General features: G+C 36.8%; 1 protein-coding gene across 1 annotated transcript in view; it reads left to right on the top strand.

Moving 5' to 3' along the window:
- EXOC6B (exocyst complex component 6B) overlaps positions 1-14,807 on the top strand; it is a 705,989-nt gene that overhangs the window by 84,671 nt on the left and 606,511 nt on the right. Inside the window, exons 2-5 of the mRNA XM_011980671.1 lie at positions 4,168-4,333; positions 12,298-12,345; positions 14,206-14,296; positions 14,396-14,441. Of these exons, the coding sequence (XP_011836061.1) occupies positions 4,168-4,333; positions 12,298-12,345; positions 14,206-14,296; positions 14,396-14,441 (351 nt within the window). The remainder of the gene's footprint in view (positions 1-4,167; positions 4,334-12,297; positions 12,346-14,205; positions 14,297-14,395; positions 14,442-14,807) is intronic.

The following is a 14,807-nucleotide window of genomic DNA, read 5'->3' as shown; positions in this document are numbered from 1 at the left end:
AATCCACATAGGATTTGGGAATCATGGATTTCCTGAAACATACCTGTGGAACATAAAGTCTCTTAAATATAGTCTTTATCCCCTGTTTTAAATATGGGTGTTTTACATTTTATTCTTTCTTTTTTTTAAATTCTCAAAATACTCTGGGGATCCACTGCAAACCTTTCATGTTATTCTGCATAATAATTAAATAGAATATTACAATCATAATGGTCCTAAGATAGGAGTAACAGATGGAGAGTAGTGATAAGCAGGTAGAAACTTTATTAACTTGTGTTTTATTTTGTTTTTTAAAGAAATGGGATCTCACTATGTTGACCAGGCTGGTTTCAAGCTCCTGGCCTCAAGCAATCCCTCTATCTTGGCCTCCCAAAGTGCTGGGATTAGAGGCATGGGCCACCACCACCGGTCCATTAACTTGTTTTGAACTACTGCCTATTTAGACTTCTACAAATGTATGATCTTAGCGTTATTGACTAAACTTGAAAATGGAGGTGAATTGTGGATACTTAAAGCTAAGCTAGTACTTTTAAGAGAATTGTAATTGATTGCTTCTTATTTTCTAAATGAGAAACTTGAAGGTCACAGAGATTAACTGGATTGGCCAAAGACTTATATAGAGCAAGCTAATTACAGTGCTAAGATGAAGGCCACATAGGCAGCTAAAATCCACTTTCCTTTCTTAGGTTTTTGATTTTCTTTTTTTTAATGGGAAGATCAGAGAGCCTAGGGAGGCATTATTAATATAAGTTCTGAATTTCTTAACTTTGGAATTTGCTTTTCTGTGAGGTTGTCTTTTATGATGTTAACATAGATCTCTGGAGGGAAGAAATGAACAGAAGTTTTACCCAGTAGAATGAACTATACTTGCCATCTAACTTAGAAGTATACTGAGTCAAGTCAGGGTGTACTGAATTTGAAACCAAGAGATTGTCTAATATTGAATAATATATCAGCTTATGCAGTTTATTCTTCGCGTTCTCCAAGTTCTCCAAGTGTCAAGGTAAATGGGTATCTTTACATGGAAACCTTTCTTTTCCTTTCCTTTCAAAAGGGGAAAAGTTAAGCTTATTTGAGATTACTTGAAATGTCAGTGGTAGATTCTGTTATGTATTCCAAACAGTTTTTTTCAGGCAAGTGGTTATTCTACAGTTTTCCTACTTGTCAAAGCGGGGATTGTTTATAATTTATTTGACAATCTCCCTTTATTTCAAAGGAAGGAGAATGAATCCAGATTGCTCTGCCTTTTCTGAAGTAAGTGTTCAGAATCTTGACTGGAAGCCAAACATGTACAGTCATATGTTGCTTAGCAGAGAGGATGTGTTCTGAAAAATGTATCATTAGGTGATTGTGTTGTGTGAACATCATACAGTGTACTTACACAAGCCTAGATGGTATATAGCCTCCTACACACCTAGTTTATATGGTATAGCCTATTGCTACTAGGCTGCATACCTGTACAGTACGTTGCTGTACTTAATACTGTAGGCAGTTACAACATACTGGTACGTATTTATATATCTAAATATAGAAAAGGTAATGTGTTGCACTGCAACGTTACAAAGGCTATGACTTCACTAGATAATACAATGGGACCACCATTGTATATGTGGTCCATCATTAACTAAAACATTATTATGCCGTACATGACTGTTTGGTTCATCTATGGTTATTGCTGAGTTTTGGGTGGTAGAACTGACCTCCTGAGGGGGGTGTGGTTTCTGATCCACCGGATCAGGATAGGGATCCAGTACTCAGAAAGGATTATAGAAGCAGAAAATGTTGGCAATGAGCAAATGAGTATTTCTTGAACAAATGTCAGAAATCAGAGAGTCCTTAAAGATAGTGTTAGTCATTCTTTAGTCAATGAGTGTTTACTTATTGTCTACTACCTGTCTGGCACTGTTATAGAGGTACAATATGGCAGACAAAATTCTTGCCCTTGAGCTTATAATCTAGTTGAGGTGGGTTGTGGGGAGGCAGAGATAGACAACATATCATGGACGATGAGGAGGAAGAGATTGTTCAAAGGTATAGGGGATGAGCATTACTAGTATAAGAACTGGAAAAACAAAATTCTTGAGGCAGGAAGAGGCTTTAAAAAAAGCCAGGGTAGCTGGAACATAGAGGATGGAAAGGAATTTGGGTGGGAACTAGAGAGAGGAGAGAAATGAGGTTAGAGAGGTAATTTGAGGTTACATTATATAGGCCCTTACAGGCAGCGATAAAGATTCAAGATTTTAATTCTTTTATAAAGGTAAGCTGTTGGAGAGATTTAAGCAGGGGATAACATCTAAATTATTGATTGAAAATGATCATTTTCGTTACTGTGTGGAGTGTCTGTTTTGGGGCAGGGGGCGGAGTACATGCAAAGTGCAGAATGGAGACTGTTAGGAGGCTATTGCATTGGTCCATTGTGGTGGTAATATAGATTTAGATTGTGTTGTAGTGGAAATGGTGGAATATGGTAAATTTTAAGACATGTTTCGGAGGTTGAGTTGTCAGGACTTATTAATGTATTGGATAGAGTATATGACAGAAAGAGATAGATTAGGAATCATTCCTAGATTTTTGGCTTGGGCAACTGTATAGTGCCTTTAGCTGTGATGGGGTGGGTAGGTTGTTGGGAAATTTGAGGAGGAACTGGTATGGGAGTGGAGATATGTTAGTAATAAAGATTTTTTTTTCTATATTAAATAATGAGATGGCTTTTAAAAACCCAATTGGAGTTAAATAGTAGCTGGATATTTGAATCTAGTGCTCAGGGAAATGCTCTGAATTATAGGTATAGATTAGGAAATCAGCACTACAGAGATGATATTTTAAAACCATGGAATTAGATGGCTTCACTTAATGAGAGAGCATAGGTGGAGAAGGGAAGAGGTTTTAGGAATACTTTGGAATGTAATAGAGGAGGAGGAGCTGAGAATGGAAATTGAGAAGGCACATCAGTGAGAGGTTAAGAAACATGTTAGTGTGGTATCATTGAAGTCTACAGGAGAGAGTGTTTAAAGAAGGAGAGAATATAAAACCATATCAAATGCTGCTATTAGGTGGAGTACAATGAATACTTTAGTCAAGTAAAGAAGTGAGGAAGTGGAAGGGAGTTTTGCTGGGAAGGGGAGAGGGATGTGTAGTTAAGGGCAGGATTTAAAAAGATATGTATAGGCTGTGCGTAGTGGCTCATGCCTGTAAATTCAGCACTTTAGGAGGCAAAGGTGTGAGGACTGTCCAAGGCCAGGAGTTCAGGATCAACCTGGCCAACATATTGAGACTTAATCTTTTGTTAAAAAAAAAATTATATATAAATAAAAGTCACGTTTATATAGCCATGATAATCATCTAGTAAAGAGGGAGAAATATATGTTACCGAGGAGGGATAAAAGGGAAAACTTGCAGGAATAAAATTCTTGAGACAACAGGAGGGACTGAATTGCAGATAAGAGCTTGGAACACTTATTTTATCGTTACTGGAAGGTGGAGAGTAGGAGCTACAGATGTAAAGTAGACTGATTTTAGTGAGGGAAGTGGAGGTAGTTCTTTGTGTCTGTTTTTTTTTCTGTAAAGTATATAGTCAGATCAGCAGCTGAGAGTGAAGGTAAGAACATTTGAGGAGAGGGCAAGGTAAGGTTCCCACACATAAATACTTTAGAATACAAAGTGGTTTTTCTGTGATGTGAGATGGGGGAATAGTTGTAGTAGGATTATCTAGCGATATTGACTGCCTAATTTAGATTTGCAGTTACATGGCTACCCTGAGTCTAGCCAGAACAGCTGTGTGTTTTTCTCTAGCTGTGTTCAACTTCTTGAATATAGTCATGGAGCAATTGGATAGTTGAATTTAACTAAAATGAGCTTTTCTAGACTACTTAAATTGAGAAAGAAAGGTACAAGGGAGTTGTAATTCAGTCCTCTAATTTTATGATGAGAATTTTGTGACGAATACTGTCAGGCACTCAAATATTCTGGAATGAATAAGAAAGCAAAAGTTTGGATTTTCCTTAAAAATACTGATTTAACAATGAGGCAATGTTAATATACAATTAGATTATTTTGTGGCTTAAGTGCCCTAAATATCTAAAAACCAAATTTGCTTCTTGATTTGTAATTCTGTTTTTCCTTCTTAGAAGTAACCGTGATATAACCTTCCTGCCATTTTTTTTAAAGGTCTGTTTATGATGGTGAAGAACATGGACGTTTCATGGAGAAGCTTGAAACTCGTATCCGTAATCATGACCGAGAAATTGAGAAAATGTGCAACTTTCATTACCAGGGCTTTGTGGACTCTATAACTGAACTGCTGAAAGTGAGAGGAGAAGCTCAGAAACTCAAAGTAAGAAGGCTCTAAGAGACACTGTTTCTCCGTCCTGTGTTGGGGTTTTCATTAGGATTAAAGGATTAAGGATTATAACGCAGAACACATATTTGTAGTGAAGATTTTTGTATAATTAGAAAGGAATTTATACTGAAACGTACATTCTTGAGAGTATGGCTTTTTAGCTAAAAATGATACCCCCCCCTTTTTTTTTTGAGACGGAGTCTTGCTCTGTCGTCCAGGCTGGAGTGCAGTGGTGCGAACTCGGCTCACTGCAAGCTCCACCTCCCGGGTTCACGCTATTCTCCTGCCTCAGCTTCCCGAGTAGCTGGGACTACCGGTGCCCGCCACCACGCCCGGCTAATTTTTTTGTATGTTTCGTAGAGATGGGGTTTCACCATGTTAGCCAGGATGGTCTTGATCTCCTGACCTCGTGATCCACCCGCCTCAGCCTCCCAAGGTGCTGGGATTACAGGCGTGAGCCACCACGCCCGGCCAAGAATACCCTTTTAAGGTTATATTTTCATTGGGATAACTACATGTGGACCAGAACCAGTGATCAGTAGCTGGTTCTTTTAAACAGCAACTCAGTTTGAGTCTTTATGTTTCTCTATCCTTGCTGGATAAAAGCTGTCATTGTAGAATGACAGAATTTCAAGGCATTGCTATAAAATTCTTTATAGCATGCCACCTAGGCCAAAGAAAAAAACCAGTGGTTGTTGTGGAGGGTCTTCTACCAAAGAATGAAGGTTATTTCTTGATGTGACAGTTTAAGGTCCAGGAAGGAGGCTAGGCACATTTGTCTGGTCCCTGGCATAGCAAAGTCACTTATCTTAGATAACTCACTTTGCTTATTGATCTTAAATCTAACTACTTCAGTAAGCTCTTCTGTTATTTATAATACTTTATATGTAGTTTGAGTTTTCTTTGTAAATACTCCTCATATGATCTGTAAGTAATAACAGTTTTATTTTCTTCTTTCAAGTTCTTATGCTTTTAATTATTTTTTTCTTATTGAAATTTGAATTAGAATCCTAAAAGGATTTTCCTGGGCATGGGGTTAACTTGACAGTGAGTATAAAACTCATTTTAAAAATTATTGGTAAGGAAAGCAAAGACACAGTTTTACTGAGGGGCAAAGTGGGCTGTCAGACATTATATTGTATTCTAAAGCTGTAATAATTTTAAAACTCGATTGTAGAACATGACCTAAATCATGTGAAACTATCAAATTTCTTATTTTATTTAGAATGAATTTTTGTGTTTTGCTGCAGAAATATTAGTGTGTTTGATTATGTGGTGCCATCCTACTCCTCATTGGGTAGGGGTATTATATAGTATCAATATTTACCTTAATATCTTTAAAAAATTTCAAAAATTCTTAAGTTTAAACACATTAGGTCCTAAGGTTTTAAAAAAGAATTTATGGACCTGTACAACAGTATCCAGCCATCTTAAGAAATATTATATTGCCATCACAATTAAATCTCTCATTAGTACCCCTCTCAGTTGTTTTCTCTACTCGAGAGGTAACAGTTTTTTGATTTATTGTTAATGTTCTTTAATGCTTAACTATTTTCATTTAAAGTAAGTTAGGTCTTTTCCTTATTCAACATACTAAAATTAAAGGACCTAAAGAGTTAAATGTAAAATGTTATTAAAGGAACTAAAGAGTTAAATGTAAAAAATAAAACCATAAAAGAACTAGTAGAAAATGTAGGTGAATATTTATATTATTTTGAGACATTTCTAAACAAAATTTCTAAACCAGAAAGAAAAAATTGATATATGTAATAACATTAAAAGGAAAGAACCTATTGTACCTACAAATTAAAACTTAAAAGGCAGATAATAAAAAATACTTACAAACACATTATGGCAAATTGTTGATATCCTTATATATGAAGATTCTTGATAAATTAATAGGAAAAATGTGAACATTCTAATAGAAAACTGAGAAATACACAATAACATACAGTTTACATAAGAAGAAATACAAAGGAGCTCTACAATTTAGAAACAAATTAAAGGAATGCAGATTTAAACAATAAGGTGCCAATACTTAAAACCCCACATAGTTTTAGGATTTATTCTAAGGCTGTAAGTGCATGTACAAGGATGTTCATATGATGTTTTCTTTTAATAGGTAAAACTTAAAAGTGTTCCTAACATCATTTAATAGAAGATTACTAAAAGAAATTATGGTACATCTATTTGAAATAATAATAAACTACAGTATAGAGGATATTTCACATTGGAAAGTATTAGAGATATTTGCTTAATGTATAAAGATGATTAAAATGTATGAACAGTATGACTATTTTTATAAACTAAATACACATACTTTACATGTAAATAAATAAGCATTAAAGAAGATGAGAAGACTATATACCAAAATGTTATCAATAATCCCTTGATAATAAATAATTTTAATGTTTTCATTCTTGTGCCTTATGCCTCAGCCTCCCAGATAGCTAGGAATACAGGTGTGTACCGCCATGCCTGGCCAGTTTTTGTAGTTTTAGTAGAGATGGGGTTTCGCCATGTTGGCCAGACTGGTCTCGAACTCCTGTCCTCAAGTGATCTGCCCGTCTCAGCCTCCCAAAGTGTTGGTATTACAGGCATGAACCACCATGCCTGACCATATTAAAGAATCTTAATAGTGCGTCTTTCTATTTATTGGTCCATACATTTGTAATCCTTAAATTTTGTGGGCCGATTAGCCTCAGCTGAACAAAAGTACCTGAAATGCTTCTCTTTGTATTTTAAGTTTCCTGCAGGTTCAACTGACAATTTTGAATGTTCATTAGAAAATTCAGTGTTAAAGTGTACACATTAAAACAAAATTTTCATTACATATGGGAAAATGATAAGTTGAAATCCATGTTAAAAATGAGGAAGACTAAAACTAAGGAGATGATGAAGAAGGGGCAGACTGTGGAGATGCTTATGAGATATAGTATCTCATATATCTGGAATAGAGTCCATGACTCTCAGGTTTCTGGTTTGGGTGACCCAGTAGTTGGTGGTTCGAGTCACTCATATGGGGAATAAAATGGGGCCAGAATCTCATGAATAGTTTGAATCTTGTCTCTAAAAAATGTATACACGCATGAGAACATAGTGTAAATTGAGAACAATTTCTAATGTTTTAAACATTCCTGTATGTTTAGAACTGTTGTAAACATTCTAAAATGTTTCATCATTTTAAAATGAGAAACTTGAACTTGCTACCGTAAAATAACTTTTTTTTGTTGAGGCAGAGTCTTACTCTGTTGCCTAGGCTAGAGTGCAGCGGCTGATCTTGGTTCACTGCAATCTCTGCCCCCCAAGTTCAAGCAATTATCCTGCCTCAGCCTCCCAAATAGCTGGAATTACAGGCGTACCACCACCCCTGGCTAATTTTTGTATTTTTGGTAGAGACGGGGTTTCACCATGTTGACCAGGCTGGTCTGGAACTCCTCATTCTGGGAGTTCTCCCCACCTCAGCCTTTCAACATGCTGGGATTACAGGTGTGAGCCACTGTACCCAGCCTGAAATAACTTTTTAAATATTTAGTTTTCTGCTTAAAATGACTATATGCTATGCAAATGTAATCAAGACTTTAAAAATGATAACCTTCTTGAATTTCTCATAGACACTATCCAAGAGAACCTTTTCTTATAAGTAGGTGATACAAAACATGGAATTATTTCTACATCTATTAAAAAAGTGAACCATCTGAAATGATATTAAAGAACCTGTTTTAAAAAAAAATTTTGAGACAGAGTCTTACTCTGTCACCTAGGCTAGAGTGCAGTGGCACAATCTTGGCTCGCTGCAACGTCTGCCTCCTGGGTTCAAGCAATTCTTGTGCCTCATGCCTCAGCCTCCCAAGTAGCTAGGACTACAGGCATGTACCAGTATGCCTGACCAATTTTTGTATTTTTAGTAGAGATGAGGTTTCACCATGTTGGCCAGGCTGGTCTTGAACTCGTGTCCTCAAGTGATCTGACCGTCTCAGCCTCCCGAAGTGTTGGTATTACAGGCATGAACCACCATGACTGACCATATTAAAGAATCTTAATAGTGCATCTTTCTATTTATTGGTCCATACCTTTATAATCCTTAAATTTTGTGGGCTGATGAGCCTCAGCTGGACAAAAGTTCTGAAATGCGTGTAAACAAAGATATGGGGTTTCCTGCCAGGACCTGTGTATGCTATTTATCCTCACCCAGCCATTGCATCTTCCTATACTCATCTTGGGCTGTTCTTTTTTATGCTCCTTTGATGCCTCTATCCCACACTTCTCCCATAGCTCCTTGGTGCCCTGGTCCATGATAGTCAGCACAATGTTTTGTCTCTGGTTATTGAAGTAGTCATGTGGTGGGATACCTCCTTGGCACAGTAGTACTGATTATAGCTCATAATGCTCCCGAATTGCTGATATCACTTGCTGGTTGGTACTCATCTTCTTTTCCTCTTGCTTCCCTTGCCTTCCATCAAATTTCTTCAAGTTGCAAATTCCTTCAACTTGCTGAGGATGCCCCAGCGGGAATACCTGAACTGGAGGCTACTGATTTAGGGTTTTAGTCTGTTTCAGGCTCCACCCAGTTACTTTGAGGGCAGAGGGGATTAATGTCTAGCAGGACACGTAGGAGACTCTGGTCTAGGGGGATCCATTTGACCTAGGTTCAGAATCTATGAAATAAAAAGTTTCCTGAACTCTAGAAAATAGTTTAGACAATGTAAAAAGTATTAACAACTGTTAATGCTATTTTAACATACTGATGAAAATAAATTGTACTCTAAGATGCCCATTATTTGTTTTGATTCTCAGTGTATACATATACACACTTATCTTCTTTGAAATAAATGAAGTAGCATGCTAGATAGCTGGTATATTTTCTTTTTCTTTTTCTTTTTAAAAAATTTTTTGGAGACAGAGTGTCACTCTGTCACCCAGTCTGGAGTGCAGTGGCATGATCTCGGCCCACTGCAACCTTTGCCTCCCGAGTTCAAGTGATTCTCCTGCCTCAGCCTCCCGAGAAGCTGGGACTACAGGTACATGCCACCACGCCCAGCTAATTTTTGTATTTTTGTAGAGATGGGGTTTCACCATGTTGGCCAGGCTGGTCTCGAACTCCTGGCCTCAAATGATCCGCTGCCTCAGCCTCCCAGAGTGCTGGGATTACAGGCGTGAGCCACTGCGCCTGGCTTCTTTTTATTGTTATGCATTGAAATAGTTATTGAATGGTATTGACACAGTTATTATCTTTATTTATTTTTTTGAGACGGAGTTCCGCTGTTTTACCCAGGCTGGAGTGAAGTGGCATGATCTTGGCTCACTACAACCTGTGCCCCTCACCCGGTTCAAGCGATTCTCCCACCTCAGCCTCCCGAGTAGCTGGGAATACAGGCATGCACCACCACGCCCAGCTAATTTTTGTGTTTTTAGTAGAGACTAGGTTTCACCATGTTGGCCAGGCTGGTCTCAAACTCCTGAGCTCAGGTTGATCCACCTGACTCGGCCTCCCAAAGTGATAGGATTACAGGTGTGAACCATCACACCCTGCCCACAGTTATTATGTTTCTTACTGGAAGCATTCGTTAGGTTCCTAGGAATATGTTTCAGAACGATGGTTTGCATGAAATTAATTTAGTGTTCCTTGATCAGTATTTTTGGCAAAAACTGAAATTAAATATAATCGAATTGAATAGAAAACAAGAGAGTGTATTACATGTACTAAGGATAAACATTGTTTCTTGAAAATTGTGTGTGTGTTCCCTATACTTGTGTACTGAGTTGCAATGGAAAATGTATTTTTTACAGTGAGTTTAAGGTGAAAAAAAGTGAGAAATGGTCCCTTCATAAGGCAAATAAGGCTACTCTAGTAGACAGTGTTGCTGAATTTACGAGTATTATGGAGGGTTGAATTTTGGGAGATCTCCAGTTTAGGATAAAAAATATCTAATTTGCTATTGAATAACTACTATAATGGGGATAGCATTATCACCCAAGGAAGCCATTATGATTTTTATTCACATTGCTTGAACGCTTTTTCTTATATTGAGCTGAATACTGTTTTCTAGTAACAAGCATTGGTTTGAGTAATAAGCTCCATTTTTAGGGAACCACTTTACTTCTGATAGCTCTTCAGATATTTGAAGGGCAGCTATTGTTTAAATATGGTTTATAGTACGTAGGATCCAGGTACGGTGTATAGTGTCTCCAAGTGAATATTTTTCTCCTCTTTTGGCTAAAAATTGCTTCATCTGTTTTTCATGTGGTATAGCTTTGACTCCCTCTCCAAATCTGTTCACCTCTAACCATGCTTCAGCTTGTAAAGCCCTTCTTAAAATGTGGCATCCAATTGTAAATTTCATAGTGTGGTATTACTACCTTACCATCACGCTTATTCTAGACCAGGGGTTAGCAAACTCTGTCTCTTAGGCCAAATCCAGCTTGCCCCCTGTTTGTGTAAATAAAATTTTGTCGCAACACAGCCATGACCTTTCATTTACATGTATTTTCTTTATGGCTGCATTCCTGCTACAGAGGTAGAGTTGAATAGTTACAACAGAGATTGTATGGCTTGCAAAGCCTAAACTATTTGCTATCTAGCCCTTTATGGAAACAGATTGCTGACCCCCGTTTAGACAATGCTTCTGTTAACATTGTCTTGGATGTGCATTTTGGATGGCTTTATCACTCTTAATTTGTATTGAGCCCAGTGCAATAAAACCACAAAGTGTTTCACAGGTGGTGCCATTAAGTAAATAATAAAGAGGGAATTTGCTGTTTTTTTTGCCTCCCTTTCTGGTACTTTAAAGAGGCTTCCTGGAGGAGTTCACAGTTCATTTTGTCTTTGGATGGAGGTGCAGATGGTAATCCGCTTTGAATGATAGTCCAGGTATAGTGTATAGTTCAGAGCAGTGATTTCAAAAGTGTGGTCTTTTAAAAAACTAGCTCCTTGAGAAGATCTTCGGTTAAAGGGTATTATGTCAGATAAATTTGGAAAACATCCTATACGATATCCCTTTCTTGGGCATTTACAGTGCATGTCATATCATGTGTGTTTGTGTGTATGTGTGTGTGTGTCTGTGTGTCTGTGTTTGTGTGCTCATGTGTGCATGGCTGTGTGCATGTGCAGAGTACCTGCTCACTAACACTTCTTGATGTCCTAAGGGACATAATAGGAAATGCTAGGTTAGGGGATGCATTAAAAGTATAAGGTGTAGCAATTACTGGTGGAAGGCTAGAAAGCCTTTATTAAACAATATAATAGAAGTTAGTATTGCTTATGTTTTGATATCACAGATGATGAGGAAATTACTATTCTATATAATTAATTTTTTCCATCATTGAAATGTCAAAAGTGGGTATCAAAAAAAGTAGATGCCATTTCCTTTAATAATGAACTCTGGATCATTTAAGGGCGTATTCACAAATTTTTGACTATCTGATGGAGAGACTATGTTGGAAAAATGGAAGTATGGAAGTGTTAGGAGCTGTTCAGAATTAATGATCCAAAAATAATTTAGGTAAAGCATTTTCTAAAAATAAAATAATAAGCAAACAGGGAAACTATGACTTGAGTTAAAAAGTTCAGTGTATACCCAACTTTTCTAGGAATACATTGGTGAAATGAAGAATATCTATGATAAAATTTGTTCTTTCTATTTTATTTTTCTCTCCCCTTTTTCCTCTTGTCTCCCCAAAGTTAAAGTGTGATCTTCAGTTATTATAGTATCTTAGTTTAGAACTGTTCTAAACTCACCATATTTTTTAGTAATTTTTCTTTTCAAAAGGTCATGCAAACATCCAGTAGAAAAGTTGACATAATTTAAACCCAAGAGAATGCCACTGGACCAATATGTAGTGGAATACTGAAAATATCTAACTACCTATTCCCATTCTTTTCATATTAAATTTAGATCTTTTTCAACTATTGTCTAAATGTTTGTTTTTTATGAGTATAAATTGTCTTCTCTCCACAGAATCAAGTGACGGATACTAATAGAAAACTACAACATGAGGGAAAGGAAGTAAGACCAGTTTACCTTTTGAAGAAATCTTTTCTGTTTCATGCCACTCTCTTTCAATGACTATGTTATTCATTTAGTGGTTAAGACTGTAAGTAGTATGTTGGAAGTACTTGGACGTTATTGTTGCTCTTCCTAATGTTTATCTAAATTAAATGAACGTAGTCACTGGGAAGTCTAAGGAGAGAGGATACAGCCTTCTTAGTTGTGCTTTTAGATCATTGACTTGTCATAATACAGTAATGCTCTTCCTCTGCCTGGAATGTTATTTCCTCAATATTCACCTTCTTCAAATCTTTGCTCAAATGTTGCCTTCTTACCTTATTTGAAATTGTGGTCTCACTCTTACCCGTGCATTCTTTTGATCCTTTCCCACTTTTTCTTCATTGTGCCTGTCATGCTCTGATATTATATTTAATATATTTTTACTTATATATATATATTTTTTGCCTGTCAACCTCCATTGGAAATTAAACCCCATGGGATTAGAAATTTTTGTTTGCTTTATTCATTGCTGTATCCCCTCCATCTACCTAAATAGTGACTGGCACAATGTGGATGCTCAACAAATATTTATTCAACAAATTAATCAACCAGGCACAGAGGCTAAGATTATATGCTGTAATCCCAGTGCTTTGGGAGGCTGAGGTGGGAGGATCACTTGAGGCCAGGAGTTTGAGATCAGCTTCGGCAACATAGTGAGACCCCATCTCTACCCCCAACCCCCCCCAAAAAAAAACCAAAAAAAAAAAAAAAAAAAAAAAAGTAAAACAACCATAACCAGGCATGGTGGTGCATGCCTGTAGTCCCAGCTATTTGGAAGACTGAGGTGGGAGGATCTCTTAAGCCCAGGAGTTTAAGGTTGCATTGAGCCATGATTGCGCCACTGCACTCTCAGCCTGGGTGATGGAGGGAGACCCCATCTCTATCCCCCGACCATTAAAAAAAATCGTTGATTCTATTAATTGACATATTTACCATTTAAACCATCACAGTTTATAATATTATTTTATATCTATTTGCTCATTTGATCCTCATGGCCGACAAAATCAGGACAGGTATTATCACTGTTTGATTGATGAGGAAACTAAAACAAATGATTTGCTGTATTTTACATAGTTATTGGCAAGACTGGGACTAAAACCTGGGTTTTCTGACTTGTAGTACATGACTGTTCTCTGTTATCATGCTTCTTTCTTATCACCTAATACTTTTAAAATGTTTAATTTTAATAACCTTTAAGATTAGCTTTTGATTGTTTTATCAGTGACTTACTCAGGACCATTCTCTGGTTCTTTTCTGCGTGGTATCTAAGCAGATGACATTTTTAGGTATGGGTGTAGGATGAATGCTGCAAGTAGATGTGTAGATTATTACTTTTTAAAGAAGTTTGTCTCACATTCTAAATTCTGTGGAGTACAATTTCTTCTAGTTATATTATGGTACGACTTCTGATAGAAGCCTTTAAAACTGGAGCTAGAGGAATAAAAGTGAGTTACTTTTCACCAAACTGTAATTTTTAGAAAAGCCACATCTTTTAAGTGTGTGGTTTATTTGTTGAAATAGAGATTTAGTTGAAGATAGTTTTTTTTTTTTTTTTTTTTTCTCCTGGATAACCCTTGTATTTTAGGACTTCATTTTACCTAGCCCTTCCTAGTATTGTATGTATCTTGGGGAGAAAGCGGGAAACTGTGCAGGAATGTTTTACTGGTTAAGAAAGGCAGTTCTTTAGTTCACTTGGCAGGTCTTACTAAGAAACTGTCTGGGATTTTCTGATGAATTGAACACAGTGTGGAAAAATGTGACTGAAAGCTTTTTATTTACAGCCATTGGCATAATTCAGTCTTTTTCCCTCTTGCCAAGCTGGTAATAGCAATGGAAGAGCTGAAGCAGTGTCGACTACAACAGAGAAATATTTCTGCCACTGTTGATAAATTAATGCTGTGTCTTCCAGGTGAGGAACTGGAAATGGAGAAGGATTTTTGGTGTAATTTTTTTGCTTTAATTAGGCTTTCTCTAAATCATGTTTGTGTTTTCTTTTCTTTCTTTTAAGTCCTAGAGATGTACAGCAAACTGAGGGACCAGATGAAAACTAAAAGGTAAGATTTTTTTTTTAATGGAACAGTTTTTACTACCTAAAATTTCTGTTATTTAGAATACTTTTAGGTCCATATTTAGCATAACTTTTCAAAAAATAATTAAGTTTCTAACATCTTCTTAACCTTTTGTATATTTATTGATTCGTTATAGATTTATTTATATATATATGTGGTATGCTAATGTGTTCTGTCATGTATTAGGTTTAACAAATAATACTTACAGTTAGATTTTTAAAAGACCCAGTCTTTTTTTTTTTTTGAGACGGAGTCTCGCTCTGTCGCCCAGGCTGGAGTGCAGTGGCACGATCTCCACTAACTGCAAGCTCCGCCCCCCGGGTTCACGCCATTCTCCTGCCTCAACCTCCC

Source organism: Mandrillus leucophaeus, unplaced genomic scaffold (genome assembly GCF_000951045.1).
Source record: "Mandrillus leucophaeus isolate KB7577 unplaced genomic scaffold, Mleu.le_1.0 Scaffold216, whole genome shotgun sequence".
Taxonomy (NCBI): Eukaryota; Metazoa; Chordata; class Mammalia; order Primates; family Cercopithecidae; genus Mandrillus; species Mandrillus leucophaeus.
This window is presented reverse-complemented; position numbering and strand designations above follow the sequence as displayed.